Source organism: Alternaria arbusti, assembly GCF_024043155.1.
Source record: "Alternaria arbusti strain BMP 1465 chromosome Unknown scaffold_19, whole genome shotgun sequence".
Lineage (NCBI taxonomy): Eukaryota > Fungi > Ascomycota > Dothideomycetes > Pleosporales > Pleosporaceae > Alternaria > Alternaria arbusti.
Window position 1 is genome coordinate 302,892 of NW_026249959.1, and position 12,404 is coordinate 315,295.

A 12,404-nucleotide genomic window follows, 5' to 3' on the forward strand; every position below is an offset into this window, starting at 1 on the left:
TACAACCCTCATGCACGTCTTGACGTGCTGTCGCACCCCGCACGAACACCTTTGATCCAGATTGCCAGCTCACGTTGCATGGCGACTGCTGCTGGCGGTGCATTCACATCCCTCGGCGACCAGCGGCGATGCAATCGCAGTGATCATCCGCTTGGAGCCACAAGCGCGTGGTGTTTCGACTCGCGAGCCTTGCCCGGGCGTCGCCATTGGATGTAGATTATCACAGAGATGGCGCTATCCCTGCAAGGCCGTTTCAGGGCCTACACCCCGACTGAAAGAGGGGAAGTCGATCAGGAGAGAGGCAAGTGGGCATCGGCAATGCACACGCGTGTCTCAAAAGCGACGCGATAGTGACTGGATTAGGGCCGACTGACCCAGGAGCTTTTCTCCGGGCGAACACCAGAACTCGCAGATCGCCATGATTTCGTGAAACACTAGGTTGGGGCTGCTTCCCAGAACCCGATGCGCCGTTCTTGCCGCATCCGCAACACGTGTGGCACGTGCCCAGTACGTCAACTCAACCTTCACGTCCTGGAGATCGGTTCGCTTCACTTGACCACTTTGCGGTCCTTCTTGACAAATATTTTCTCTCCTGTCCAACTGCAATCAAGGTGCGGCCCGACCATGTGGATATTCAGCAATTATTTACACCCGCCGCTGTTTAGGCTATTCCCAAAGTGTACCCAAACGGGAAGTACGCCCTGCCCGCATCGGCACGGATGATGACCTTGTTCGGCCAGTTCGCTGTACACCAGTTCGGCTGCAGCTTCACTCGCTGCTATATGCACCTAAGCGTTCCAACGCCGTTGCATGCGCCTTGTTGCGGGTGGAAAGCCACTCATGTGGCCACTCCATTATCCCTGTAGTACGCTGATCTTCGTAGCAAACACGCAACCCACCGCGTTCGCTATACATTCGGGAAAACTGTTCGTTCGACGGATAGTGATTGATTGTCAAGACGAGCTGTGGAGTGCCTCGGGCCCTAGGTTCATACGTCTCTTCCCCCATCCGTGCGCAAACTGCATGGCGGATGATCGATATCGGGATGCCCACAATAGCTCGCTTATGCACAGGTTCCAACGAATGTCCCCTTTCGTAGTTCACACGGAGCTGGACCATGTAAGCAGAAATCAGGCTGGGCTCCATCTCATCGGAGCATTTACGAGCTATGTCGGGTATCAATCACCACGCTTATGCCAGAGATGTGAAGGCAACTGAGATCATGTAAAGAAGAGCCCATGATAGCTGTACACCATTTGCATCAGAAAATAGCAAGCTCTTGCTACTACCCAGAAGTTCAGCATGATCAGACTTGTGTAATTTGTATCGTCAGCGATTGGAGCCTCGGGTATATTGCGAACCTCCCACAACACAGCCTGCTCTCAAAATGTCCATCACGGAATCTCCACCAACACGGCCTCACTGCAGCCAAATCTCAAAATAAGGCTGTCGGTCCACGCGCGCTAAACTATCGTTACCGGCCCGTACCTGCACACATGTTCCCATGTGGCAGCTCCCGCAGACCGGCCCTGCAACCTTAGCTAATAATGCGACAGCATGACGCGCAGCTGATGCAACTGTAAAAGGTACGCCGAGGAGGTGAGCGTCTTACATACATATATCGCACAGATCGGCACTCAGCGGAGGGATCTAGACCCTGACGTTAGCGGATTGACAGGCCTAGTGCGGGAACCACATTGAACGTCCCGTACATCACAACTTCCCCGCCATGAACGCGATGAAAGAGCTTGAAAAGGTCGACGCAGTCAGTCTACTAAGTCTACAGCCGGAATGCACACTTGATATACATCTTCACAATGCACCACATCAACATCCATCCGTGGTGCAGCGTGACTCGGACCCCCAGCGCTACTACCAAGTGCTTTGTCTTCATCGTCGATTCCACACCAGTCGACACCCCAGCTTCGGACCTGATTGGAACGGCATCATGTAGAGCCGTCGCTTCAGGATCCAAACTCACGATCCTCGATCTCACACTTTGGTATCGAGATCCAAAGTCCCTGGTTTATTGCTGCTTCTGGCAATTGCCGCTCCAGAGCGTGGATTGTAGGTCAGAACGCGGTGCTCAACGCCAGCCAATCGAAAGGGACTTGCGACGCGGTGGTAAGATGCGTACCAAAAAGTACGATGCTGACGGATCGTGGTAGAAGTACGTTACCGCTTAGCTCGACCTGGCTGTGCTGGCGGGTTGCGGAGGAGTCGTGTTCGAGTTCTTTGGGTATGACGTCGATTCCTCCTTCCTCTTTGTTATATCGCGCAATTTCACCCCACACTTCTGCCTCTTGAAAGCAGGACTGCAGCATCGCATGTTTGTATAAACAATGGATAGTTCTACACATTCTTTCAAACTAGAAATGCTTTTACACTGGCACAGCCCGCTTTCGATTCGCATCTATCTTGCACACTCGGTAAACTCCGTCCGCATACGCCATTGACCTCACCATCCTCGACTTCCGGAGACACACTGGCTTTTTCGTAACTCTAGCACCAAAAAGAAACGTTGCCATTATTAAGCACAAAAGCTATCATCCGCTGTTCTCGGAAACGATCGACGCATATGCTGATGTTCTCATTGTGTCATACGGCACGGCCCGTCGGTACTACCACTACGATGGATTGAGGGAACCGCGTTGTCTCTCCGATCATCTCGCTAGCGAATCTGAAGATCGCAATTGTGCGCGATAAGAGCCAAAGGCGAGATAGCGATGGGCATGAGATTCCGTGAGCGTAGATCGTAGAAGGGCCGAAATGTGCTTATGCGGTTTGTCTGAGTCTGAGAATAGATGATGGCTTACCAGCCCAGACCGGAGCAGCCAGTCTTATCACCTACGTATAGCTCGGTGACACTAAGATGTTTTCGTCCCATCACGCCGCTCGAGTCACAGCCTAAAGCTGCAACGTCTAAGATTGTTTCAAATTCGACCGTGAGCCCCATGTAGCACTGACTCCATATGTACGCACATAGCTTCTTACTAACATACTGCTACTTGGATGCGAAAGTAGAGTATTTAGCCTTGACATGGACTTGCTGAACGTCTGATTCAGGATGTTTCGCGTTGGCAAAATCGAGCTTGCGCTGCCGATGAGTGGCTGCCCGGGCAGTCAAAGTGATATTGTTAGAAGTGAACCTTGTATTCTGCTTCGTACAAAGTAGATGAACAGTAATATCACGTCGAAACTGAAAAGGCTGACTTCCGAAAAGAAGGAAGTGGTGAACCGGACCATCAGTAGGCACTCTGCTAACTTCCAGAGCTCATTGTACGAACACCACTAGGTTGGAGATAATCTTAGTTTTTGACACAGATAGCAAGAACGACATCATTTTCGAGGCCACAACACTTACAGTACCAGGTCTCGATGCTGTTAATAATTGACCGTTTGCGGGACAGCTGTTACTGGTAGAGGTGGTCTGTATATGTAGAGCGTATTTCCCCAACAATGTATAATTTGAGGAAGTAACAGTACGACTAAGCTACGATGCAGAGCCTAGTGTCTTGATGATTGTGGTATTCGTGAAACTGTCGTGAAAGATAGAGTGTTCCTCCACCGTCTGACTAACGCCTTGTACCCATGACTAGATGATACGGATAATGAAACGTCGGGTCTCATACGTCGTCAGACACCTTCTAATACATTGGACCTTGTGCATACAAAAAAGGTGTGCATGCCATCACACGAACGGGACCGCTTTTGGCGCAAATGCTTTTCGCGAAACCTCAGTGCCCAGCTGTGCTGCTGCATTTCGAATGACAACTGTGAAACACCTCAATCGTTCTCCAACTCGTCTAACTCTTTCTGTCTCCTCTCTAGTTCTTGTCTCATGGCCTCCGCTTCCTTCTTCAGTCTCTCCCTTCTAGCTGCCTTCTCTTCTTGCGAAACTCCAGGGTTAGGTGACGAGCCCGCGCTTGGACGAAGTGGGACAGATAGCGACGGGTCGATATTGGCGTTCACATCGGCTTGAGACGGGTTTAATATCGACGAGATGGCGTTCGGTCTATGAGGCATGGGGTTGGCGGTCTCTTCTGGATCCATGGTAGCACTTCGACTGCGCTTGCGGGGCGATGGTGCATTGGGTTGTGTATTCGGTATAAGGGTGGCTGGATTTGAGGTTACCGAAGCGTTACCGTAATAGTGGGTGAAATCAACGGCAATGGGCCCTCTAGGTTCGGGTGTGTAGTCTTCTCGAGATTCTAACGCCGTCGACGGGTCCGGGGAAACGGAATGCTCGAAGGCTGGGGTTTGGGACGGACGCTGCGGTGGGGAGTAGTCGGCAACAGAAGGCGCTGCTTGGGAGCCTGTGTCACCAGCTGGCACGACCCGTTTCCGGCGTTTGATCTCCTGCTTCTTCATTGCGACAGGGCGATGTGTTCCATGCAGCTTGTAGTAGAGTCCTGCGAATTGGAGTTAGTTATCGCCGATGGTCCCATTCGTCAGTACCTTTGACAGATATAGACTTACCACAGGCGTTGCATATTATGTGACCAGCGTCATCCCGTCTCCAAAGTGGTGTGATCGTAGTTGCACAGTTTTGACATGCGGGAATAGCACTTGTAGAAGCTGCTGCTGCCGCTGCACTGGATGCAGCGTCTGCTCCGTTTGTTCCGTCACTTGATGCAGCATTTGCCTGGGCCAATGCAAATTTAGCAGTTTTGGACACGCGGTTATTGAACGCTGGGCAGCCACTGCAGCCTTGTTGACCGCCAGTGCCATTACATCGGCCTCCACCAGGGCATGTACCGGCTGTCATCTGGTCTGCAGCAACGTAGGTCGCGACTCGGGGCGAAGCCGCAAGGGACCCTGGTGACGTTCGGTTGCCGTCACAAGGGCCCGGAGTTGGGCTTTGCTGCACGGGCATAATCGGCTGAGTCTGAGTGTTGCGTTTGAGATTCACTGGACGTGATTGATTCCGCGCTTTCATGTACAAGCCACATGCGTTGCACACAGTTTCTCCAGCTGGTGATCGGCGCCAAAGCGGCGTTTGTGTTGTCTTGCAGTTACTTCGGTCCGTTAGCGTCTTCTCTGCAGATCTGGTTTCAACTGTAATCGGGCGACTGTTGACTGGTGGCAAGCAAACAGCAAAATTTCAGACAACGTACCTACAGACTTGTCCGGCAACAGGCGCGTTGGATGCGTCATAGCTCATGTTGGGAAGTTGCAGAGATGTCGAGTCTGCCGGGTTCGCCGGTTGCTCTGAGATGGGCACCGCATCCTCGAGTGAATGATAAATCTCATGTCTTTGGTCGTCCTGGCTGTGAATCTGCTGCTGTTCCTGTGACGGAGTCTCTGTCCGCGGTCTGTGGTGCTCGTGGGCCTGGTTAAGTAATCGTAGACTCTCAGCCATCTCTAGCTCGTCCTTGCTCGTTTCTCGCGATAGATGATGTGGATGTGTCGGAGTTGGAGCCAAAGAGGTGCCCCCGCTCCCTGGAGGATGTGCCATAAGGCCAGTCTTCGGTGACCTTGGGTGTGCGTGTAAGAAGAGTGGGCTTACGGCCGTGGTGACACACTGTTGCCTAGATTTCGTGAATCGGTTCCTACAGCCCGGGAATTGGAGCTGCTCGATCCAAATAAGTGTTCGGACTTTGCTATCGGCTAGATCTGATATCCGATCAGGGTGAAGGTCAATCTGGAGCAGGCGCTAACGTGACTTGGTGTGATATGCGGGCCTTCGGGCCTTTGTAGACACCTGGGCAACCTTTAGGAGGTGTGGCACACGGATGGCTGGCAAACAACTATAAGAATGATGGGTCTAGCAAGGGATGATATCAGGTGCGCTCGGGATCCCCGTCGTCATAATTCTGCGCAAGTTGCCTACTGGCCTGGCGGTGCTGGTGCGGTACAAGCTGTAATTCTTAGGCGGTGAATGGGCGGCGGTGGCCAATCAAGACTTTGCTATTCTAAGCCGAGGATTAGCGCGACAACCCTGAGAGCACGTCCACGGCGGCCATAGCCATAAGACAAGCTCAGGAACGGCGAAAGAGCACTCGACGCGTGCGTCGCACCTGCATATCTTTGGATGCAGAGCCAACCAACCCTCAGGTACATGCATTCAAATGCAAGTCGGATGCCCTTATCTCCGATACATGGGCTCGGCGGCAAGAAAAAGGAAAAATCGGCTCTATCAGTCTTGGACTCCACTTGAGCCTCGCCATAGACCAGCTGTCGGCGGATCAGATCCGTCTCGCCTACCACTAGCGATTTGTAATGGTTGCTCTCCGCACGCCACTCACGCAGCCTTGCACCGATCGAAGGGGGGCGAAACAACTTCTCCAGAATGGCGTTATCGTTGTTGTAACTATACAACTACAACATACTAGATCTGAAGACCTATCATGGAATGCAATGAGCCCCATCATGATACACTAGTAGAAATGCAAGCCTTAGTAGCCTCTTCGCTTCATGCACTGCGGACACTAGACAGACAAGCGAACACGTGTGACGACTACAGCCTCGTTTAGATCAGATAACCTATCATACACCGACTGAAAAGCTCCTCCCCAACCCATGTAACCAAAACCTGGGTATGATCATCGAGCCAACCTTGAAAATCCAACACAATGCACAGAGCCAACCCTTTCCGTCACGACCATTTCTACGCCAGACATGTCCATAACATGTAACACTTGGTTTAATACATGATAAGCGCGCGACGAGGTTTTTACCGAGCCTAGACAGGGCAAACGATCTACGAATAAGGACTCTTCGACCGCCGTCCTCCTGTCCACAAGCTGCGGACTTAGACTTGTTCGGCGCCCCAGCCAGCGTCAGCATCACTGCAATATCGTCAGTAACATGCAAGACACGTTGTCAAAGTGTGTTGGAGTCGTACCGCATGTTCGCTGGGGGCTCAATGGAAGGAATGAACTCCAGAGCAGCGTAGCCCACACCGATTATGCCGACGATAGTGCCTGGCACAATGCGGAACCAGCGCTCACCGACAATGACGGAGCCGATGAAGATGTAGAAGATGCCGCGGCCGAGGAAAGAGAACATGAAGGAGGCATAGCGAGCCACTTGCTGGGGAATCTGGAACTCGAGGAGGGCAGTTCCTGTTGCTTGTCAGCGACATGTGGTTGCGTAAGGACGCTGGACCTTACCAAGACCGAATATGATCAGGTATACACCAAGGATGATGTGAGAGCTGCGCAGACTGTCAGCGCTTTCCTAGGCCATATGATGTGGCTGTGCTTCGATCTGCAATCTTCGGGTGGCATGACTGGTGGTGCAATCCCAGTCCGTACGATGCTTGTGCGTCGTCACAGATGCGCACATTCGCGTGTATGGTATTGAAGCCCAGCGCAGGCCCAGACAGACATGGACCAGGCTAGCGAGTGTCCTTCGACTGACAGCTTGCACTCTTCTCCGCATCCACACGCGCCTGCCATTATGTGCTCGCCAAATATAGTACGCCATCCCGAGGTTGTACGACGGGGAGAGGCGATGCGACGGGACTGGATTGCCGATGGAGGCGCCGGGTACACTCACAAGTCGTTGAAGGGGAACAACTTCGCGATACCACCGAGGACCACGAATACGGCAACGGCGAAATTCACCATGCGACTACAGGCCCAGTTAGCTTTGATCCTCGACACTCCCAAGTCCCAATGGCTCTGCGGAAAGCTGCTGCCTAGCTTCGGGACAGCTTCGCACAGCTCGAGCTCTACTCACAAGATGTCTGAGAAATCCATGGCGGACGATTGACCGGCGAGGTGTGGGAACCGCACTTTGACGACTGGGCGCAACGGATTGGGGCGGAGGCGGATGGGACGAGATGGAAGATGCAGCTGGTTGTGATAGAGCTCACGAGTACGGTTGGTGCTGCGCAATGTCGGCTTGCGACGAGACGTTGCAAGGGAACCACAGCCAAGCTCCCGCGCTAAACGTCATACCCGCTCTCATTGGCCGACGCGCGACCAAGGGGTTCTTCCAGGTTCAACACTGCTTGTCTTTGTCTCTCCAACATCGTACTGTTGGGTAGTCTCGTTGCCTACGCATCCGTATACTTCTTGCAAATCTCCTAGTGTCTATGATAGAGACACATTCAACTCCAGAACAGAGTACCCCGAGCGTTGGCACTGCATGCATAGAAAAGCTGGGGTCTGCTAGTTTGGCCCAAAACCCCCTCTTTATGACCGACAGTCTTTGCCTGCTTGCGCGTCGGACAGGACATGTTCGTGTTTCTAGGTTTTCCTACGGGTATCCGACTGCGCTCGCCCATTCTGGTGCAGCTTCACTATACAGTCACCCACTCACTTCATAAACATCACAAATGGGTTATTCCTTCACATACGACCATAGGACATTGAGAATTAGGCTTCCCGTCCGCTCAGCCATATACAAGCAGTGTACCGGCGAATTAGTAGTTAGGTGGGTGACCACTAGCGAATCCTCGCTGTTGTATGTTTTTGCTGGTCAGTCTGTCACGAACCAGGTTCGAGCAGAAGCATCTCTAGCTTTTTTTTTGCCCTTTTTTTGTACCTTAGGGCAGGCAGTAGCGGATGGCTGTCAAGAAATGCGTGACAAGTAAGGCTGTACAAGATGCGAGTATCTGCGACGTCCACCTAGCCCCAAACAGTGTCTCCAGCTTTTGCCATCTTCTGCGTCTTCGATATCTCCAGTTAACGCATATGATGCTCCCAGTGTTTCTCTTTCTAACCCACCACTGATTTCCCGAGTTTTTTCGTGCAACAACAATCGACTATATTGCCAATCCATCAACGGCCAAGTAGAAACACACCGCCTCACGATCACATTGTCTGCGAAGTTTAGTCGTTATCGCATTAGTAGAGCTTGTTGCTCTACATCCTTCACGAATACCAGGACTCGCCAGTATCCTGAACTTACTATATTTATTGGTTTGCTATAAAAAGATGGAGATGTCGACATATCGCCTGCATTAGCATATCCGTGAACCTGGCTTAGGACAGCAGTGTTCCATGAAAGTTTCGATCCCTTTTCGCCATGGTATCGAGTTGTTCAATGGCAATCGCGCCCTGCTGCGCCGTGCTGTACCATTGTTGGAAGCAGGCTAAGCACAAGCCTACCTAACGACGGGCCCTCGCACTCGGCTCCACGTGTACGGGACGTGAGGCATCGGGTACGCCTGCATTGCGTCAAAGTACTAACTCGGCCAGACCCTTGATACAGTTTGAGGCTCCTCGGAGGACAGTTGGGCTCGTCCGCGCCCAGCAGAACTAACTCTCAGTCTACAGTCTAGTTCATACGCCACAAGATTACGTGCAATGTTAGCATACAACGAGCGGCCTCTTCGACTGGGAACCCATTCTTCCAAAAGATCGTATAGATCCGGTAGGCTAAAGTGGATCGTGTGGCCGCATACTTCACGCGATTCATGCGTACCTGACAGGTCGTCCCTAGTTTGGACGAATTCATGGATTAGTGGTAGTGTACTGGGGCGGAAGACTCCATGAACATGCTACGAGCGGCTGTCTGACGGCTACTAAAGCAGCCGTAGTGCCGTTCCTGCATGGACAACGATGCGGTCTGATCTGACGATGGTATACATTTGATGGGGGTGAGAGCAATCGAGTCGGTGACTCCGAAGTCGAATTGCTCCACACACTCGTGGACATAATCAACGTAATAACGAGAGCTCCTTCAACATGCGTTTCCTCCGCTTTGGATTCGATGTCGTAATCTTCTTCTTATAGTCGCCCTCCAATGATCAAAGTATCTGGCAAGCCTCGGCATGAGCAACCGCATTGGGGCTGTTGATCGCGTATAGAGTTTCTTTGCCACCTCTCGTCTCCCTTCGTACAAGATCCCTACTAGAGCCGTTTCGCGATTGGACAGATGTCGAACGGGTACCGATATAGAGTAGCTGTGGTGGAAGCGCGAGGCGTTGACGTGAGCGGACTCCCCAACCATGTAGCGCGCTAACAAAGCGGCAGGAACCACCGTTCGGGGCTTACTCCGCGCGGAGACGGCCACCACGAAAACGCGCCACCAGAATCAGCATAACCCGGGTCACACCACATGCGGAGAGCACGTTTCGGAAGGACTGAGACGGTTACTACGGATATCAAATGGAGGGCGATGACACCTTGAAGCGGTTAGAAGCACGCGAGACTTCTACCTCACCATCTCGATCTGGCTGTTCTAGGGTGGAAATAGAAACGAATTGCGCATGATCGCATAAACTGCGCGACATCGTTAGTTCACCTCCCGACATCCCCTTGGGCCTTAGCACTGCCTCGGCTGGTCTGTGACGTTTGGACTGGACCGTCGAAGTTTAACAAGCCAGCTCCATGTAGGGTACCGGCCTAGCCCATGTGTCCAAATTCCTTGGGCGCAGGTGTTAGCGACTTCAGCACGACATTCTTCGATGCGTTCAGTATGTTATACAGCACACATGCAGCTACAAGCCTACTCCTTCCAAGAAACGTTTGGAATGAGTTGCGCAGGTGACAGTCCAGCTGAACACGGAACCGTTGGACGACGTTGAGGGGTGCGGCTCTGGTTGGGAGACTCAAGGGTACCGCACATTTAAACTTTGTTAGCACGCAACGCTGCAGGAAGCCACGAGGCGGATCGGATCAGCCATACCAAGGCCTTGTAGCATATTTACAAATCGCGGCCTTGCAAGCGGGAAGGCCCCTTTGCTGGAACGTTGATTCCTTCTTTGTTCCCACCTCTTGCCAGACGACTTCGACTTGGATACTGTGTGTCGCCGGACGTGACGAGACATGAGATGGCCGCTGTACCTACTACTGGTCCTCGCGGCATGGGCCTCGATTGGGGTGGCACAGGACGCCGCTGCGCTCAAGGCGATCGGCTCGCTTCCAAGCTGCGCGGTATGTAACAGCCAACATGGGCCAAATGATATGTTGCTAATGGTTGTAGCAATTGTGCCTGGCGACAGCTGTAGTTGATTCACCCTGCCAACTTTCGGATAAGCAATGCGTATGTGCCAACGCTGAGCTCCAGAGTGCAGCGGAAAAATGCGTAATTTCGTCGTGTACAATAAAAGAGAGTCTGAGTAAGTTCAATATGCCACCATACACTGAACATTTGCTTACAACACTCTCCCAGCCACAAAGAACGTAACTTCAGCTCTCTGCGACGTGCCGATTCGCTCGGAAATTACCCATTTGCGCGTGGCAAACATCGTATTGGCCGTAGTGACAGGCTCCTGCATCATCTTACGCTTTGGTTACCACATGTTTTTCCACGTCAATGGGCTTAATTGGGACGACTTCCTCGTGATAGCTACGGTGGTTCTAGCCGTACCATCTGTCGTTATCGTCGACAGGTGTATGCTTCCGAATGGCATTGGTATCGACATTTGGAACGTCCCATTTGACCACATCGACAACTTTATACGATGGCTCTACGTCGTCACTCTACTATACCTCCTCCAGGCTGCCTTGGTCAAGATTACGCTCCTTTCCTTCTTCCTACGGATATTCCTCAGACGGCGAACAGTACAGCTTTTGTGGGGGACTATCATCTTTATTGGATTATGGACCTTCTCCATTTTCATTCCCGCCGCGATGCCATGTCTACCGGTACGTCAAGCTCACTTACGAGGTGCACGGTACACCAGCTAACTTCGTCCTTGGCAATGTAGGTTAGTGATTTCTGGACGGGATGGGACATGGAAAGACCAACAAAATGCCTCAACATGGACGCGGTAGTATGGATGCATGCCATTATAGGCATTGTGTTGGACCTCTGGATGATAGCTATTCCTCTATACGAGGTCTATCATCTCCAGATGACATGGGTGAAAAAGTTCGGCGTAGCATTGATGTTCTCTCTTGGTACCTTGTCAGTACCCTTGCAGCCCACATTACATCATCTAGCCCCAAGCTTACGTTTCCGCAGTGTCACAGTAGTGTCCATCCTCCGCCTGAAATCGCTCTTTTTCTTCGACGGGGACAACAACTATACATGGAAGCAAGCGAAAGTCGTCTTGTGGTCAATGTACGAGCTCCATGTCGGAGTAATCTGCGCCTGCATCCCGACTCTCCGCCTGATCTTCATCCGCGCAATCCCTTCGGTCATCAGCTCGATACAAGGAAGTACCCAGCGAAGCAGCGCGAACGGAAACGGCAGTAGAAGGAGTCGTGGCACAACTCAGAATCTAGACACGTTGAGAAGTGACAGAGGTGGGAAAGAAGGTATGGCCGTTGAACCCAACACGATTACATACACCAGGACCTTTGCAGTCCGGCACGAGGAAAACGACGAGGAGGTCGAACTTGTCCACATGGAGGATTTAAGTGAAAAGACGTCGAGAGAACGAGGTGGTAGCTATGCTAGTGAGCTGAGCTTATAGCTACATCTTAATGAGACGTCATAGTTTGGGTCCACCAGCCATCGCCGAGTCCACACTTGACGCTCAATCTAGGAAACATACTCAA

General features: G+C 52.0%; 3 protein-coding genes across 3 annotated transcripts; 1 reads left to right on the forward strand and 2 right to left on the reverse strand.

The window, feature by feature from the left end:
- Positions 1-3,786: 3,786 nt before the first annotated feature.
- Positions 3,787-5,458, reverse strand: SRE1 (sterol regulatory element binding protein, transcription factor Sre1; the record flags this gene model as incomplete). Its single annotated transcript, XM_051450452.1, has 3 exons — positions 3,787-4,412; positions 4,480-5,018; positions 5,118-5,458. The coding sequence occupies 3 exons, from the start codon at positions 5,456-5,458 to the stop codon at positions 3,787-3,789; spliced, it is 1,506 nt and encodes a 501-aa protein (XP_051298373.1).
- Positions 5,459-6,754: 1,296 nt separating this feature from the next.
- J4E86_009953 (uncharacterized protein) lies at positions 6,755-7,706 on the reverse strand (the record flags this gene model as incomplete). Its single annotated transcript, XM_051450453.1, has 5 exons — positions 6,755-6,791; positions 6,848-7,067; positions 7,116-7,159; positions 7,504-7,578; positions 7,687-7,706. 5 exons carry the CDS (start codon positions 7,704-7,706, stop codon positions 6,755-6,757), a joined length of 396 nt encoding a protein of 131 aa, XP_051298374.1.
- Positions 7,707-10,729: 3,023 nt separating this feature from the next.
- Positions 10,730-12,319, forward strand: J4E86_009954 (uncharacterized protein; the record flags this gene model as incomplete). Its single annotated transcript, XM_051450454.1, has 3 exons — positions 10,730-10,832; positions 11,263-11,473; positions 11,866-12,319. 3 exons carry the CDS (start codon positions 10,730-10,732, stop codon positions 12,317-12,319), a joined length of 768 nt encoding a protein of 255 aa, XP_051298375.1.
- Positions 12,320-12,404: the final 85 nt, after the last annotated feature.